This window comes from Cyrtonyx montezumae, unplaced genomic scaffold (assembly GCF_038088225.1).
Source record: "Cyrtonyx montezumae isolate F1298 unplaced genomic scaffold, pur_monq_1.0 scaffold_6, whole genome shotgun sequence".
Lineage (NCBI taxonomy): Eukaryota > Metazoa > Chordata > Aves > Galliformes > Odontophoridae > Cyrtonyx > Cyrtonyx montezumae.
This window is the reverse complement of record NW_027072067.1, coordinates 10,495,994-10,514,466: the sequence shown is the minus strand read 5'-3', so window position 1 is coordinate 10,514,466 and position 18,473 is coordinate 10,495,994. Positions and strand designations below refer to the sequence as shown.

At 46.0% G+C, this 18,473-nt stretch overlaps 1 protein-coding gene across 2 annotated transcripts in view; it reads right to left on the bottom strand.

Annotated features, from left to right (window-relative positions):
- Nucleotides 1-18,473, bottom strand: part of RAD54L2 (RAD54 like 2) — a 38,544-nt gene that overhangs the window by 6,552 nt on the left and 13,519 nt on the right. For both annotated transcript variants that reach the window (XM_065749632.1, XM_065749631.1), the window contains exons 2-15: nucleotides 14,598-14,796; nucleotides 13,103-13,242; nucleotides 11,689-11,820; nucleotides 10,705-10,937; nucleotides 9,911-10,093; nucleotides 9,504-9,637; nucleotides 6,610-6,806; nucleotides 5,535-5,877; nucleotides 4,512-4,689; nucleotides 3,654-3,905; nucleotides 2,927-3,045; nucleotides 2,557-2,672; nucleotides 1,463-1,562; nucleotides 925-1,130 (exon numbers count right to left, since the gene is read on the bottom strand). In XM_065749632.1, the coding sequence (XP_065605704.1) occupies nucleotides 925-1,130; nucleotides 1,463-1,562; nucleotides 2,557-2,672; nucleotides 2,927-3,045; nucleotides 3,654-3,905; nucleotides 4,512-4,689; nucleotides 5,535-5,877; nucleotides 6,610-6,806; nucleotides 9,504-9,637; nucleotides 9,911-10,093; nucleotides 10,705-10,937; nucleotides 11,689-11,820; nucleotides 13,103-13,242; nucleotides 14,598-14,796 (2,532 nt within the window). The remainder of the gene's footprint in view (nucleotides 1-924; nucleotides 1,131-1,462; nucleotides 1,563-2,556; nucleotides 2,673-2,926; nucleotides 3,046-3,653; nucleotides 3,906-4,511; nucleotides 4,690-5,534; nucleotides 5,878-6,609; nucleotides 6,807-9,503; nucleotides 9,638-9,910; nucleotides 10,094-10,704; nucleotides 10,938-11,688; nucleotides 11,821-13,102; nucleotides 13,243-14,597; nucleotides 14,797-18,473) is intronic.

The following is an 18,473-nucleotide window of genomic DNA, read 5'->3' as shown; positions in this document are numbered from 1 at the left end:
CAGGTGGCAGTATCAGTACTTGGCCCCCCCATAAGTGCCACCAAAAAGGCTCAAACAGTTGCTGAAATTCACTGAACTCTTGTGTTGAAAGCTGAGAAAAGCAGCCACGGTCCCTTCCTTGCAAGAGCCTGAAAGTTTTGCTTGGACATTTCCTCCTGCATGTGGGGCAAAGGGAGTAGATGGAGAAAACACCCATATCCAGGACTATCCTGGGAGCCAGGCCAACTACCAGGAGACTCCACCTTGAGGGCAAGGCAGCACATTGAGCTCACCACACTGGGCTGCTGCCTGTCAAGCAGAGTGTTGAGACAAAGCAGAACACAGGCAGCAGAACTCTCTTAGGGTCACCCCAGCCCTCAGCTGCATACACTACAAGATCAGCTCAATAGCTGGCACAAACCAGCACAAGAAAAACTTTTGGTATGGGGGCAGTTTAGAACGGGAATGAATTATTCTTGGCTCCTAAGTAATTTCTATCAGTCAGAAATATCAGTATGTACTTTTATTTTGCTATTTTTTGCTCTCTTGCTGCTGGAGAAATGGAGGTGCAGAGCTACTTAGAAAATAATGCCCAGTTTAAACAAGCAATGCCCAGAGGCATGTGGGGAGGCAGGATCATCACCCCTCAAGTTCCCAGTCTCTTGTACACCCAAGAAAGTAGTGAGGAACGTAAATGGCACTGCCTGCTGCAGGACGCTGGCTCTACAGCTCTCACTGCTCTGCCTTGATTTTTTGCAGGGTCTCACGTCACTGTTGACTCAATCATTAAACTTTGCCCTATAATAACATCCTTCTGCCAACTTCTTTGGCTGTTTGGTTTTCAACCTTTTTATTTTAAAGTTATGAAAACATAGAAACGAGACATGGAGGAGCCAAAAGGAGGAGCCAAAAGGAGGAGCAGCCAAGAACAGTGTCCGTGCCTACCTGACATGCCCTGCTTGGAGATCTGACGGTCGTAGATCTTCTTCTCCAGGGTGTAATCAGACACCAGTCTGTAAATGTGGCATGGTTTCTTCTGCCCATAGCGGTACACCCTGCACACTGCCTGGGCGTCGTGACATGGGTTCCAAGAAGCATCGAACACCACCACTCTGTTTGCACCAATGAGGTTGACACCCAAACAGCCAGCACTGGAAATGAAAGGCAACATTTCCAATTGCAGCCTTGGCCAAAAAGTTTCTAAGCAGGGACAGCCATCACAGCCACAGTGTGTCCATGGAAATTTCCCTACAGTTTTACAGGCAACTTCAACACTCTATCTGCCTTCCAAGATTGCTATTAACAGTTTGCAGAGGACTAGGGCTAAAACTGTACACCTCTAGGAAATTCAGAAGGAGACAGTACTATTGTCCCATAAATTCTTGAGAGCAGGTTACAAAGGAAGCTGAGAACTGAAAACCCACATGCATACAGAGGAGCAATGCAAGTCCTCCACCACATCCTTCTGCTCCAGTCAGCTTACCGTGTGGACAAAAGGAAGAGCCAAACAGAAGTATTACTGGGATCATTGAACTGGTTAATCAGTCGTTCCCTTTCTGAGGCAGAGGTGCTGCCATCCAGTCCTGAGAAGGAAATTAAAGACTCATTTAAAAGCTCTATATATATATATGGGGGAATCCCAACAGAACAAACTTTGTCTCCAACCACACAGCTTTGGCTCTGGTTTATAACCAATTCTATGCCTTCCTTGAGTCATGAACTCCTGGACCTCAACTGGATCACTCTATACCTCTGATTTGCCCAGCCAGGCAGGTGCAATGCAGCCAGCCAGTCCGGGCTTTGTTCAACTGAAAGGTTGACCAATTTCGGCAAGGCCAAGACTGGGAGTGCTACAACACACCTAGCACATTGAGGCTCTGTATTAGGCAAGAAAGAGCAGCAGGAAAAACATCCTCACATGGGCTGGAAGCTCAAGGAACCAAGAGAAAGGGAACTGTGAGAGCCTTTGGCAAAACCTCATTGACTGGGTCAGAACACAGAGAACACTGGTCTAAAGGAGTGCAGAGGGGTTGTTAGGTCTCTGCTCCTGTGCAGCAGTTTACTTCTAGCAGCTCTGCAAAAGTCAGGAACGCCATATCCAACGTTCCTCTCAGCCCTGGCCTGTGAATTAGCCACACAAAGTAACAACTCATGCCAGAACAAGATTTAAAGCTGGTAAAGAGAGAAGGGGGAATTCACAGCCCCAAGATAGTGAAATAACTCCAAAGTAATTCCGTACTGGGAAGCAAGATCTAGAAAACAGCCAATCAGGAAACAAAATTTCTATTTTCCGTTTTTAAAAATCACCAATGTCTGAGTGAGATGTTTACAATGTTAGACATCTGTGACTAAGATGTCTAAAAGAAGAACTATCAGCAAGTAATTGAACTGACGCTGTATTCCCAAGCAAATTCCCAAGAATGGTCTGAAAAAGACTTCATCAGAAGATGGCTTCAGAAGAGCATTTGCAGAGACAGGGAATACTACAGGATGGTGGTGAAGGACTAATTCCTGAAAGTCTATCACAAAAGATCAAACAGTGTCACACCAAAAGAAAGGAGGTTTGGTTGCACCTACTGTAATAACTGATGTTTCGGACCCAGTTGTGAACTCCTCCATCTGAGCCTGGAGGACTTGGCATTGGTCTCTTTGCCAAAAATTCTTCAATGACAGACAAAGTGGAAAGGCTCTGGCTGTAAAACAAAGGACTGTGTTCAGGAGAAAAAACCAGCAGCAGAAGTGGAATATCAGTACTCTTCCCCAATGACCCTAGCATTGGTGGTGCCAAGCCCTGCCTGTTGCAGCCCACCCTTGCTCATAAACTATACATTGGCAGAAGCATAAAGTACGTGAAGGAAAAAAAAAAAGAGCTAATGCAACAAAGTTGTTGTGCTCAACAACTTGAGCATTCAGTGACTGTAGCATCAGCCATTGATACTTCACTTACCTGAAGACCAAGATCTTGTCTCCAAGCTTCACACTCTCCTCAATCAGGTGGAACAGTAACACCATTTTGGGTGAGTTTTCCAGGACTCCTGTCTGGTAATCACACAAGATGTCTTTGGCCTATTAAGAAACAGGAGACTATTACAAATGGAGATGCTGATTCCCTGTTTATCTCACCTTACGTACAGATTGTTGAACTACATAAACAATTTCAGAGAGGACATATTCATCCAGCCAGTCCAGGTGACAACTACTGCTGCTGCCTCCCATTCCAGAAGCTCCAAACGACAAACTTCTTGGAGGATGGATGAAGGAGAATCTTCCTAAACTCTCGTGATTCTGCTCTATCACTAGATCTCTCCTCCACATCCCACTGGATTTACCACCATCTTGTCTGGGCTAAATTTCAGCCTGACATCTCTTTAGAATAACCAAGTCCATAGCCTTTTTGGTCAGATGAAAACAGTGGCTTTAAGAGTGGTGCCTGCACTGCAGTCACACAAGTGCCACAAAATTCCCACCCAGTGCCATGCACACATGCTAATCAAGATGCTCCGTGGCAGAGAAAATGGATGATAAATGCCTAGCTTTCAAGCAAGAGAGTCTTTTCTTTGCTCTGCTTCAGAAAAATTGCCCTGATGAAAACAGGTACAGCTTTTAAGAGTAAGTGTCTGGTCTACATGTACTGCAACCTGCCAAATGTAGAGTCTTCCAGCAGTGGTACTCACCCACTCGTAAGTAACAACCTGATTTGCTCTCTCCTGAAAGGGGTTGAAGCCAACACTCTGGAGGAACTTGCTGTTGGTGGCTTCTCCAACTGGTGATGCCAAAGCATTACTCTCTGTTTTGACTTTAACTCCTTGAGGTTGGCAGCGGGAATTAGTGCTTGCTGTGCCAAGGTCATCCACATCCAGGTCCTGCTCGTTTGCTAAATTCTCCTTTTGCAGAGCTTCATACAACACATCTGGATGGTTCCAGATCTGAAGGGGTAAGAAAAGACAATGGTTAAGTCAGTGCTGGACTACTACCTGTAAATGTTTGGGAACTGAAAGCTGCCACTGCTATTCAAAGGCAAAAATTAATCATCTGACAATCTCATCACTATTCCAATGTGGAACTGTAAGGCACTGAAGAGAAAGCCAGACTGGCTGCGTTGCAGTGAAAATAGAAATCAAGATTCTGCCATGACACAAGGTACAAGCTGTCTTAACCAAGACTCTCCTGACTGTAGAGCTGCCAGTTTTTTTTCCTCAGAACAAAACAGCATGCCATTCTGACTCTCACACAACATAAGCACAGAGGAAGCTGTTTGTGCTGTAGCAGGTAACTAGCCATGGTATAAGCCCAGCACTTGTTCAGCTAATAGCTGCAGGTTTCTTCCACAGATTTGAACATGATGTTTAACATTCCTGTGTGCCAGGTCTGTAAGTGAGGATAACCATTTTTCTGGTTCACTGCAAAGAACTCTGTGAAGAAAGGATGGACTTGCACAACCACAATTCTGTCTCCTGTTTTGACCCATATTCTTGCATTTCCCTTACATATATATATAATTTCTTTTTTTTTTTATTCCTGTCAAAACTTACCTTACAGCAGACACAGAAAGCTTTGAGTGGGTTCAGTCCCAGCCAGCCACTGTTGCCCGCATCTCGGAACCGGTTCATGAACTCTGTATAAAGGGCCCGCTGGATCTTTGACAGACGTACCAAAATGACATGTTCTTCCTTAGAGGGGAGCTGAACTTTCAGCACATTGTGCCCCCGCCTGTGGAGGCAATAAAGAAAGAGAGATAAGTAGAGGGAAGGGAATTTCCCAATCTGCTATCTCTGTGGCTGCCTGCAGGGTATGATCTTGACTTCCTGCCCACCTGGCTGCATGCTTCTCTAATGCATGACACTCATGAGATACTCTCCCCGCAGCCAAATACTACAGCAAGCACAATTACAGAGATCTCAAATATTACAATCTTTCAGCACAGGTCACAGTGTTAGGAGAGCAATGAAAGTCTTGTTTTTTCCTTGGCAGTTAAAGACAGAATTAAGATCTAAGGTTTCTTTTTAGCTCTGCCAATGGCTAGGACACTCCATCCAAACCACTGATCCAGCACCTCAGAACCCTTGAACAAGAAACAAAGCTAATCTGTCTCCAGGGTGGCAGAGGCAGCATCACTTTTCTGTAAATGACTGATCATGAAACACTTTCAGATCCTTATATAAAGGATGTCACATCCAAATTAACTATTAAGATGTCAAAATAAACCCGAAGTCAATCTGTAAAGTTAGATGTGCTGTTCTCTGCTAAAGGTGTGTTCAGTACCAACACAAACTAACTTTACTTCCACCCTAAGGCAAAACAGAGCCCTAAAAACCACCCTGCAGTTGACAGAGGTTCTGAGAGAAATACAGTGCTGTCTATCTAAGAACATCTGTAACTTTCTCTGTATGCTTACGGTCCTCCCACAGTAACAGGTAAGGAAATTGTTTTGAACTGAAGCCCAAGAAGACAGCACAATGAGTTGTACTGCATAAGCTCAGCAGTCAAGCAGGCTGACTCGAGGTGAAGGAGCTGGCTGCATGGACTAGACTGCCAGCAGCTGTCCATGGACTCACCGCTGCACAAAGCCCTCCAGCAGGCTATGCAGGACATGGCTGCGATACCTCATGAGACGCACATCTTGAGGGGTGCTGTCAATGCACTGCCCATTCAGGATGGGGCGTTCAAACATGTTGCTGAATTCCTGCCGTGAGCCTAGGAAGTCAGGTCGGACAAAGTCTACCATGCACCAATACTCAATGAGGTTGTTCTGCAGCGGGTAGCCAGTCAGCACCACCCGCCGCCGGGAGCGGATGTTCTTCAGGGCCTGCGAGGTACTGGCATGACAGTTCTTGATGCGGTGCCCCTCGTCACAAATAACCACATCCGGGCCAGGGCGAGACAAAGCTTTCTCAATCCCTGAGGACAAGGAACATTAAGTGTTAGTCAAAGATAAGCAAGACAAAGTTCTGGCTTTACACAGTCACTGACTTCACAAAAGGAAAAGGAGGGGTAGGTCTGACAGACTAAAAGTGGTATTCATGGGTGGCACGGAACAAGGATGACTCAGGAAGTAAAACTAGCTCCCACTAAGCATGATGCGGTCACAACTAAACATGGCTGGCCCTGGATTTCTGCACAAACATCAAGCTGGGTGTCTTGGATCACATACAACTGGCAAAGTTCACACTAAGACATCTCCAAGTTCAGGGTACTCTCTTCCACTCTTACTTGCAGCCACTGCAAGGAACAAGACGCTCACCTAGAGCTGAACAATGCTCAGTCCCCAAAGATGCAATCTTCCCCAGCAAGGCTTGATTGTATCAGGGATGTTAGAAGAGAGCACCCCATTCTAGACTTGCTCTGATACTGAGGGGTGTGGCTTTGAGCCAAATGTAGCAAAGAGACCTAACAGCCCTTGGATTACAGGCAGGAAGCAGGTCATCACAAATACATCCACTGTGACAACAGCATCCTGACTTGCCTGCCTGCATGGAACAAAGTAACTATCACCAGTGGCTAGGACTGGCTATTATTCACTCTATTAGCTCCCAGAAATAAGCAATTTATAGGTTGTTTCCTTGTGCTGCCAGAGCTGGTAGCCAGCTGGACAAACAGGAACACATACTCTCCCGACAACTGGCTTCCCACCTTTCAGAAGCTCTTGCTGCCGGTCTTCCTCATCCAAGTCAATGATGACAGGGCCAGTTTGTTTCTTTGTTTTCTTCTTCCTTCCAGTGGCAAAGGACTTCTTCAGAGAAAGGAGACGGTACATCTCATATCCCATCAGCAGCACACCGCCCTCTATCACCCAGTCATTCACCACCTTTGCACGTGCAGCTGTTGTCCTATAAAACAAACCAACAAAGAAAAAAACAAAATAAGCTGTAAGCATTCCCTCCAGTTTTAGCATTAACTACTGTACTGGAGTTTGCTGAGGAATCAGATTTGTTCACATAATTAAAGAACTTTCTAGCAACAAACCAGACAGAGGAATACAAAGAAGTTGCTGTAGCAGTGTTTCTTTTTTTGTTGTAGTCGGTGTTTTATTCACTTATTTATTTATTTTGTTAAAGTGATGATCTGGTATATAGGAAAAGAAAAAAGGCCACAGGTCATGGGCTGAGATTGAAAAATTCTTCCAGGAACTGGGCTACAGAACCCTGCCATATACAAAAGCATCTCAAACTTGACAGCATCCTTCTAAAAGAGCTGTTAAGAATAGGGTCTCTGCAAAAGCCATTTGCAGAATCAGATGCTAATGTACATGGTTGTGACTCTATTTATGTGTATCCCTTTTTGTCTCTTCCAATGCTAGTGTCCTTCTATTATCCATAAGTTCATAAGTTCATAAGTTCATAAGGTTGGAAAGGACCTATAAGATCATCTAGTCCAACCATCCTCCTATCACTATCTCTACCCAACTACTAAATTAAGTCCTTTAGCACCACATCTAAACGCTTCTTGAACAGCGCTAGGGATGGTGCCTCAACCACCTCCCTAGGCAGGCCATTCCAGTGCCTGACCACTCTTTCAGAAAAGAAATGCTTCCGGAGGTCTAATCTAAATCTTCCCTGGCGCAACTTGTGGCCATTCCCTCTCGTCCTGTCATTACTTATCAGGGAGAAGAGGCCTACCCCCTCCTCACCACAACCCCCCTTCAGGAAGTGGTAGAGTGCAATAAGGTCTCCTCTGAGCCTCCTCTTCTCCAGACTGAACAATCCCAGCTCCCTCAGCCGCTCCTCATAAGACTTGTGCTCCAGGCCCCTCACCAGTTTTGTTGCCCTTCTCTGAACACGCTCCAGGGCCTCAATGTCCTTCTTGTAGTGAGGGGCCCAAAACTGAACACAGTACTCGAGGTGCGGCCGTACCAGAGCTGAGTACAGGGGGATGATCACCTCCCTGCTCCTGCTGGCTACACTATTTCTAATACAGGCCAGGATGCTGTTGGCCTTCTTAGCCACCTGGGCACACTGCCGGCTCATGTTGAGCCGAGCATCAACCAACACCCCCAGGTCCTTTTCCTCTTTACATTCTTCAAGCCATTCTGCCCCAAGCCTATAGCATTGCATGGGGTTATTGTGGCCAAAGTGCAGGACCCGGCACTTGGTCTTACTGAACCTCATCCCATTTTGCTCAGCCCAGCTGTTCAGCCTATCCAAATCCCTCTGAAGGGCCTCCCTACCCTCAGGCAGTTTGACACATCCTCCCAGCTTTGTGTCATCTGCAAACTTACTGAGGGTACACTCAATTCCCTCGTCTAGGTCATCAATAAAGATATTAAACAAGATGGGCCCCAAAACTGACCCTTGGGGGACACCACTCGTAACAGGACGCCAGCTGGACTTAACTCCATTAACCACTACCCTCTGGGCACGGCCCTCCAGCCAGTTCTCCACCCAGAGAAGAGTGAACCTGTCCACACCACGGGCTGCCAGTTTCCTTAAGAGAATACTGTGGGAGACCGTGTCAAAGGCCTTGCTGAAGTCCAGGTAGACTACATCAACAGCCTTTCCCTCATCTACCTGTCTGGTCACCCAGTCATAGAAGGAGATGAGGTTGGACAAGCACGACCTGCCCCTGGTGAACCCGTGCTGGCTGGGTCTGATCCCTTTATTGCCATGCACGTGTCGTGTGATCTCCCTCAATATCATCTGTTCCATAACTTTCCCTGATCCCTTCCTTGCTACCCAGCTCAGAATTGATTCACATAAAGGCACTGTCCTCACCCAGCATCCCCAGAGCCCACAGAACCTCATCCAATAGTAAATACATGGCTGGAGAAGTACCAGCAGCTTCAAAGCACGTTCTGCTCAGGAGGTGAGGACCAAAACATGTGAGTGTATGAACACAGGTATCGAGCTGAGAGTTCCCAAGATCGCTACACTGTCCTGATACATGCAAGACAAATGCCTCAGTAAGAAGCAGAGATCCACAGGGCAAAAAAACACTCCACAGCAGGCTGTAAGTACAGTTGCTCCTTTTCTGGGAAAGGATTCTTTGCATCAATTGCCAGAATCCCTCAAGGACTACACAATTCACAGCGTGTCTCAGTGCTGGGTAGAAGAATCCTTAGGTGTGTGAAAATTCTCAGGGCAAAAACCCAAACATTTAAAATACAAGAGATGCATGGTAAAAGGGGCACATGTCTCATGTGTCCCAGGACCCTGACAGGGCTAGATAAGTACAGCCAGAAACAAATCACAGCATTTCTGTTCCTCTCCACAGAAGTAGCTCTTATCTCTGCAACTGAGTTTCTGATCTCAGTACAGAAGGAAGAATAGAAACATGAGTAAGTAGAGTGAGAAGGAAGTGCATGACACAAATGTTGCACAAAAGATACTGTAAATCTCTCCCAGTTACCAAAACCCTCCCTTCAAAACAGCATTACACACAAAACAATAAAAAATAAAAAAAGCAGAGTGGGAAGGATCCGGGAGTTGCCAGCACAGAATTAGCCCAAACATAGCTGTCTGCAACAGTGATTCTTGTAACAGTTACTCAAGATAGTTTGACATTTGAAAAGGACTTATATTGGCACATACTTGTGTTCATCATTCAGGATGTGGACTTTGAAGGTGCGGGGCTGGACTTCTTTGGAGTTATAATCGGCAGGAAGGTTTTCAGGTGCTGGGAGCCACATGTTGAATTCTGCTAGCCAGTTCTGGAGCGTATTCACCTGAAAAAGTTAGCCACGGAAGGACTGAAAACCCAATTGAGTTGCTCAGGATTTTAACAGTAGAGATGAGAGCATGGAATGTCCCCCAGCTGTGCCAGACAGGAGCAGCAGACTAAAACATGCAGTCAGGAACATGGGAAACAAAATGGAGAGAAGAGCAGCAAGAGTATGACAGCAGAGCATGATGTGAGAAGGGACACCAATCGATCTGTACACAAAGAGAGAAGCAGAGCAAGGAAGGGGATCATTAAGCTCTCTGCAAGGGCTACTTACAGGTACAATGGCAAGAACAGTCTTTGCCTCCGTGTGCCGAAAAAGTACATCCAAGAAAGAGATGACCTGTATGGTCTTGCCCAGACCCATGCTATGTGCTAAAATACACCCAAACCCACTGCTGGTTTTAAATCTCTCCAAGGACTCGACCAAGTTGTCATACAGGAATCGGATCCCACCAATCTAGAGAAAAAAAGTAGAAAAACTGAACTGGGACAGAGTTTTTTGTTTATAAATACAATTTTATTAAAAACAAACAAACAAACAAAAAAAGTTCATCTAAATAGGCAAAGAAAACACTCTTGTCTGTTCCAGGTATCACTACACCATCCATCACCAGGGCACCTAGATAAGAAACAACTATGTCATCACAACGAACTCTAATCTTTGTAAAATATTTTGCCTTTGAGAGCTGAAGAAATTTCATGACAAGTACAGTCAGAATCAAGACAAATGTTTTAATTTGTTTATCTTCTTATTGAATTTTATTGATGATAGGTGGACGGTTGAACTAAATGATCTTGGAGGACTTTTCCAATCTTGGCAATTCTACAATACTATGAATAAGAGCACAGGCCCTTGAAATAAAAGTAAAGGTAGTTTGTTATCAAATTACAACAGCAGACAAAGTTAAACACAGCCCAGGCCAACTTTTAGCTTCTCCTCATCATCTGACTGTCCACAGCTGTGACCACTGCAACCAGTCTGGTCACAGATCTCACCAAAGAAGTTCAACTGCAATTACAGAGCAGTCTGGCTGAATTTCTTGCACTTCCAAGCTTAACAGAGCCTACCTGATGAGGTTTTACTGCATGTGCAAGCTGGGGAGCCAGGAAAATGTCTTCCTCATTTGGTGGATGGTTGATGTTCACAATGACTTGCCCCAGAGCATCTGACTGATTTAAGGCATCATTCACATGAGAGCCGCTGCACTCTTCGCTGCCGTCTTCCTCCCCTTCGTTACCAGAGTCACTGCTGTCCACAATTTGGAGGGCATCATCCTCTCCTGAACTCAGCTCAATCACTTCTGTAAACGGAACAGGAGAGAATAAGGGCAAAGGTTAATGTGACGACACTGTTAATCATGCATGGAAAAAAACTCTTATGGGAAAAATAAGGTCACCACGTTCTGCAATGCTGCCCTGGCCCAGTGACCTACTCTGAGCAAGCAGCAAGACACAGGCCTATAGGAGGCCCCTCGGGCTACATATAAAAACTGAGGTTTCCCTAAATCTCCCATTGTTTCTGAGAACATTCATTTGAGCTGTGCCATGCTGACTATGAGGTAATTTCTGCATGCATTTTACATTCTCCTTCATGTGTCCTCTAACTCCTAAATCCAGACTGATACACAGTTGATACACTGTCTAATGACTGCCAAAAAGATCAGGCAGAAGTCCTGGGTGATACAAAGCAATCAGGCTAGATCCTTTTGGGACAAGGGATACAACAACTGCTTTCAGTTGTAGACTTGAATACTCAGATACAGATGATGCCACATCTCACGTAAGCATTCTTCAGCAGAGTACTGAACAAAATGAAGTGCATTTATAAAGCAGAAATAAATACAAACTTGCAAGAGTGCCTGATGGGCCAGGCTAGAAGTGTCAATTTAGGACTCAAAGGCAAAAACTGGCTGTATATTTGGAAATCAACAGACCTACAAAAATCCAAAGTAATTCCCTACTGGAACATCTGACTAGAGGAACACGGGAGGTTCGTAGCTGAATAAATGGCATTGCTGTGAGAAGACAAGGGTGAGATTGTTGGTTACTTACCATCTTTAATGCTATTTTTTCCTTTAGTATCATCTTCACTGCCACTGCTGGTACTGTCTAGGCAGATCACTTCCTCAGCAAGGACCTGAGGGGGGAGCTGGGTAGCCTCTGCTGCTCTGAAAATGATGTCCTCTACAAAGATGACAATAAGTAATTCATAATAACGGGGAAGGAGACAAAACTGCTCAGAAACCAGACAGTATTTCCTTCCATTTTTGTTCCAGTAACTTAGCCCTGGAATTTTCCATAACAGACTCTCACTGTCTAAAATACTGCTATGACTCAGCTTCCTGGGTCACAGTTGCCTTCATTCTCAATATGACTAAACAATAACCCATTGCTGATGGCATCCTCTTCGCTGCATGCCCTGGCTGGGGCACACTGACCACACACATTCTGAAGTCTCCCCCTTTCCCCTTCCCCCCCCCCCCTTTTTTTTTTTTTGTCTCAGAAAAAAAAGCATTTCATTTTTCTTCATTCCAATTCTATTTTTCATCCAGCAGAGAAGTACCAACTGCTGAAGGCATGATAACTGTCCTCTGTTAGAAGAGATGCTGTAATAACTATATCCTACATATCAGAAACAACTTTTGATGATCTAAACCATTTGTTTGTATGTTTAAGTATTCCCATGTGGGGAGAGAGGCAAGCTCACCAGGGCCAGATAAGAACTGCTTCAGTGACTCAGTAAGCAACCACATTAATCTGGGGCTGCAACCCCTCACCAGTTAAAGTGTTTTAATCTCCTGTTCTCTTTTTTTTTTGCTCTTTTTTTTTTATGTAAAACATTTTAAACTATTGAACTTTAGACACATTATAGGTTTTCTCAAGAGATAAAGCCAACCCAAGAACTCCCAGTCCCTTGACACACTTGCTGGCTCAGCAGTCTGAGAGGCTGTGCTATAAAATTACTTAAATGAACCAGGTTAGAAGATGGTGCAAGATGACATACTGCTGAACTGCATCCTGATATGGGGTTATTTGCCAGTAAATGAGGTCACTCCCATTTCAAAAAGAGGATACTTTACCATTTATACTGCCTACTATTCTGCTGCTTGTTGAAACACAGAAGAGAGGACATGGCTACATGAACGTACACCCAGTGTATTGTTCTGCTGTCCCAGTACCAGATATGTGCATTACCAGACTACTCACAGAACAAACATGACCTGGACCAAGGACACAGCTTTTATGTCAAGTCAGTTTGTTTACATTTCCATAGCAGTTGGAAAAACAAGAGACCTACTCCAGTATCCTGCTTACACACAGTTAACTGGTCAAAATATCTTCAGCAAAAGTTTTCTGGCACCTTCCACCGTGCAGCCACAGCATCTTGCATCAGAACTAGCTCAGAAGTGGAAGCAAACTCCTACCCTTAAAACTCTTGCTTCAGGTGGCATCTCCCACTGCTTACCAGGAAGAAACTCGGGGGACACGGTTGGGATAGTGGCTGGGTAATCCTTCCTTTGCTGCTCTAGCCGCTTCCTTCTCTCCAACTCTTCCTGCTGGGCTGCCTTTGTCACGGCCTCTAGTTGGTCCTCACGCAATAGCTTTCTGAACACACAAGCAAACAGAGAAACAGCTCAGTTACACTCAATTTCTTCCAAAATACTGAGTAGCTGTCCAGCTGGCTTAACAGACTAACAGTCTCCAAGTCGTGTGTCAGCTACAGTGACTGCAAACATCACAGCCAAAAGTTACAGACAGTGCTACAGCTTTTTCAAGACTGTCCTTTCCAGCTGCAGACAACACTACTATTACTCAAGGATAGACAGAAGTTTGACCAAAGCAAAGTAACAAAAGGAGGAAAAATGTGAGTGGGTAAGAAGCTAGGTTACCAGAGACCAGCTCTATCTGAAAGAATGTTTCTTACTGCCATTCTATAAATAGAAAAGGCATGAAGTCATGCAAAAATGTATGAGGAAAAACGGCATCAATTCCCCCACAAAAAGTCAACATCCTGATTTTCATCTGTTTTGGTATTTCCAGGAAGTAGGACCTCTCAGGGCTTTAAGACCAATGTTCCAAGTTATTTTTCCATGTAACTGCCATAATTCTGAAAGTCTCTTTCCCTCTTTTCAGTTCCACTTTCAGTTTTTGATTTGCAGCCCTGGAAATGAAGGCTCTTTTGCCAGGAGAGGTACAGTCCAAACAGTGGCAAAATCCAGCTGCCTGTGGGCAGCCAGCCCTGCACTGCAGGGACAGTTCCTCTGTCCTAAGTCAGGCTCCAAGGCCTACTCAATGCTCACTCCTTCAGCTTCAAGGAGCTCCACCTGCACAAACTGAAACACATGCCCAAGACCACCAGCGCTGTACAGGCAAAAGAGCCACTTGTTACTACAGGAGTCCCTGCTCTACTGTGATTCCTCTGAACAAAATTTAAGAGTGAATTACCAGCTCACAGTCTGCCTCAGAATGCATGTGGTGACTTACACAATCAGGTACTACTTTATAAAATTCAGGAGAAATGGATTTCCATCATTTCAGTCACCAGTTGCAGCAAGAGCGTTCCAGGACAGAGAGAAGGACTGTATTTTAGGCTGTCTGCAACACATCCTCATCAGCAAAAATCACATGTACACATCTGAAACTGGATATTTACTTATAGATGGTGCTATTTTTTCAATTAAGCATCTAAACAAATAGCAGGCAATAGCTGATTTTTGCAATCTATTCCACCACCAGATAGTCATTCTTCTGAAATACCAAATAAATCTGCACCCATATGCAGCACTCCAGACTGAAAACACACTACTCCCACTGCTGAAATCTAAAGGTTTTTGAAAAGAAAAGCCATCTGCTTTGCCAACAGTGGCAAATTGTAGCATAGAAGAAAAGTCCACAGACTCCCTCTTTACCCACAAGGTAATATACAGGACTCTACCTCTTCTTGTCCTGTTGATGCTTACCTTATGTTTCTCCGCATGTGAGACGGTTTCTGAGCCCTCTTCTTTTTGGTGTCCTCAGAGGCCAGGCTCTTGTGCTGGTTCTGCAAGAGTCGCTCTGCCCGCTCACTCTGCGATGAGGTAGTTGAAGTAGAGTGCTGCCATTCTCCATCCTCTTCGTGCTCAACATGGTCACTGCTGAACACAGCTTCCTGGGGTTGGTCTGCAGAGACAAGGAGGTAACGACATGAGAACAGCTGTGCCAGACTGTCAGTTGGTTTTTACAAGAGTATCCACCAGGATTTCAGCTGTATGGCAACCCAATTTTGTCAAATTTGGGGTCTTTCCTAACAGTGCCACTCAGAGTGTTCAGAAGTTTTATTCCAGAAGGTCTGTTTCCAGTAAAAGCTGTGACTATCCTACTCAGTACAGCCCTTAAGTGTCCTTACAAAAAATAGGACAGGATTATTTCAGCTCATACAGAGCACTTGCTGACCCAAGGGCCTGTTTTCCTACATGGATCAGAAGAGCTCCCATTAAAATAAGGAAAAGAAAGCAACTTGAATCTCTTCTTTGTTTCACAGAGTTTAGTTGGGACAGAAATTTCCATTTATGTGACATCTGTATAACCATCTTCCAAGCTAAGAGAACACAGTGCTATCTGCTTCAAACACTGGGTCATGGCCCATCAGAAAGCTCAGTGCTTTTATCACCAGACTCCACTCTCATAATTTAAATGCTGCCTTCTTGCAAGCTTTTTTGAAAAACCACAGAGTGAGAATCCTCTTTCTGATTTATAGACTACATTTGCTCTTTTTCCCCTGCCTTCTTCTGTTTTCATGCTTGCATTAGTGGCTGACTTCAGTCTTAAAGCACTATACAGAATGACACCATGTACCATGTCATTTGGCTCTTTAACAGGCTGCCAGTGATGGAGCCTGCAGAGCACAGAATGGAAGTGTTTCTGTTTGAAAGCTTCCCTTGAAGTAAACTGTTTTTGACAAGCCTTGTACTAGCTTCTTTGAAGCACCCTGTCCTCTCGTGTCAGATAGAGATACCCCGAACTTCATCTCAGTCAGCTTTCTTGCTCACAGCATGTGTACGAGCTAATATGACTGCACTGCAACAGCACTTGGACAGAACTTTGAAAGAAAGAAGACATCAGCACAGAAAAATGCAGCAGAAGAAGTAACACTGAACCACTGAGCATCATCTTGTGATGCCTTGGTATCTGGAGACATAGAGCATCCCTTCTCACAGAGCCAGAGCCGGAGCAAAGGATGCTTCAGTAGAGGCACCTCTACAGCTCCTGGTTTAAAATGTCTTTTTAAATTAATCTTACCACCGGTGTTGCCTCTTAAAACTGAGGTGAGAAGGACCTGATGTGCCTTGGGAAGATCTCTCCTGATGTTCCAGGGACCCCGCCCCGTGCCAGCAGCCACCACAACAGGCCAAAACTAGCACGAGCAGCTCAGCATCCATGGGAATGGCAGTGCCAGCAAATTCTATATGTGCTAGATAAGCAGGCAGCCACAGCTTGTGTGATGAATGGAGAAAATGTCACAAGTGAGCACTAAAGGCAAAGAGGTTTGCTGCTACCACAGTGGTAGTTCTGCTACAGCCAAGGTCTGGGAGCAAACTCAGTTTTCCAGGATGCCCAGACACTGGCTCTGCTATCCTAGCTGAAGACACTTCAGTCACATTACCTGCCAACTCATCAGCACTGCTTCATTCCCCCTAGCCCTCTGGACCCAAGGTTATATAACTAGATCAAAAGATTGGATGAAATAGGGCAAAGGGAAGCAGGGAGGCTGCACACGTGATCGCATTCTTGGGGATGAGTCATTAAAGCAGTGACTATCTGGAGACAAACACTGCCATGGTTACACTGCTGCCATCTCACCCTGCCCAGGGGACTTGGCAAGGCAGAAGGGGCACAAAGTCCCACTGGTTGGGCAGGGGAAGCACCCTGCTTCCTCCTCTAGCCATGCCATAGCTCCCATCTGATGGGCTGCAGCTGTGAGCAGTTGTTCTGTTGCTGGTCTGTGTTGGCTCCTGATGGTGCACATGGTGTAACTGCCCACAGCCAGGACCTACGCAAGGACAGAGCCACAGTGAGGTGTAAAAGCAACGCATATGGGAAGCAGCTCTGTGCTGGGGGTTCCTGAGGGTAGCAGTGATGGCATCACTGCAACAGTGCACCCAGCTGCTCCTTTGGGGTGACTGCAGCTCTGCAGCAGCCAGGCCATGCCCTGCTCTTTGGGCAGACATCTGCAAGGAGCTGGGCACTGCACCATCACAACCCACAGACCCGGTCACGGCTCTGGTTCGTGCTGCAGGCTGGGGCTGCCGACGTTCCTGGCTCACTGAGCGGCAGCACCCACCACCCCCAGCTGCACACAGAGCAGGGGACACGTCTGGCTCCTCTGCTGACACCCAGCCAGCACCGCTGAGAAGTCTGTAAGGAATGGAGTTGTGACAGCTCTGTGCATCTGCTCCCTGGGTGGGATGACTGTCAGAGCTGCCCCTGAACACTGTGACTCATGATACATAACAGTAAGAGATCTGTCCCACCGCAGGGCATTTCCTATTGCACCTAAGCCTAAAGAACTCAGCTCACCAACTCCTTCTTGCATAATGTTCTCAGTGTTTATTCTCACAAAACAGCATGGCATGCAGCCAGCAAAATATTCTCCAGCACTTCAGATTTCACAGGGCACCAATATTGTTATGCAAGGGTCCAGAAGCATCAAGGACCTTGTTTTAGGGGGGCCATGAGATTTCTGTAACTGACATAAGTCTTCTCCTGGTACCAAGGTGTGCGACAAACAGTGCCAGTGGCCTTAGTGAGGCCAAGCATCTAAGCACCCACAAATAAATCCCCACAGGTATGGAAGCAGTCAAAAACTTGCAGGAAATGGCACTGAGAATCAGACCTGAGGGTCCCCACATGAGGCTGCTGCACAGGAAGGTACAGGAGCTGCCTCAGCTCACTCCACGCTGAGGAAACTGGTTGCTCCTTTGTGCCACACTGCTCCCTAACAAAGCCAGCTAGGCTCAGCCCTCCTGGAAAGGCAGTCCTCTGCCAGCAGAGCTCCAGGGACAGCGTACTGCTGAAAACAGCCCCTTGTTTATTTTTAAAGTCATTTCTCTAGGGATGCACAGGGTACTAACTAGCACTGCTTTGCTGAGTCCAGGCATTACTTCCTGCCCTAAGGACTGGGACGTGTGCAGAGAGCAGCCTGCTTCTGCTATGCGAACTCTCTCCTGTCTTGCACAAAGAGCACAGAGCAGTTACATACTGTTTCCTGCAGTTCATGGGCAATCAGAGACCAGCTAGTACTGGCTCATACTACTACAGCCAGCACTGAGCTGTCAGAGCAAGGATGGGAGGAGCACTGGACGATGGCACAAGGAAGCCTAATTGCACAGCTCCAGCTGCAGTTGCTGACACACTGAACTACAACAGAGCCAAAGGCTAAAGCAGTGGCTCTGCAGAGCACTGGCACTGACTGCACGATGCTCTGGTCAATCTGCTGCTCTCCCTACGCTGAGCACAGGGGGTGTGGAAGCAATACTGGGGTTCAGCTCCAGCACAGCAGTCTTGAAGGTTGGCAGTGGAATGTGCTGGCTTGTCCCGTACTCAGATGAAGCAGAGCATAAATGGAGCATTTGCAGAATATTCTCTCTGTATGTTACTGGTGCAGCTGTTGAGTGGATGTCTTGCAAGGAGGTGCCTGCAAAGCATACCTCATGTGGAGGCAGTGGTAAAGAACACCCCAGTAGCCTCGGCTGGAAGCAGGACCGCGATTAAACCCCTCTAAAGGAAGGTGTAGGGGAAAGCAAGGGGGAAGCCCAGGCCCGCTTCCTGCAGCCCTAGCTGACGGAACACCCACAAGA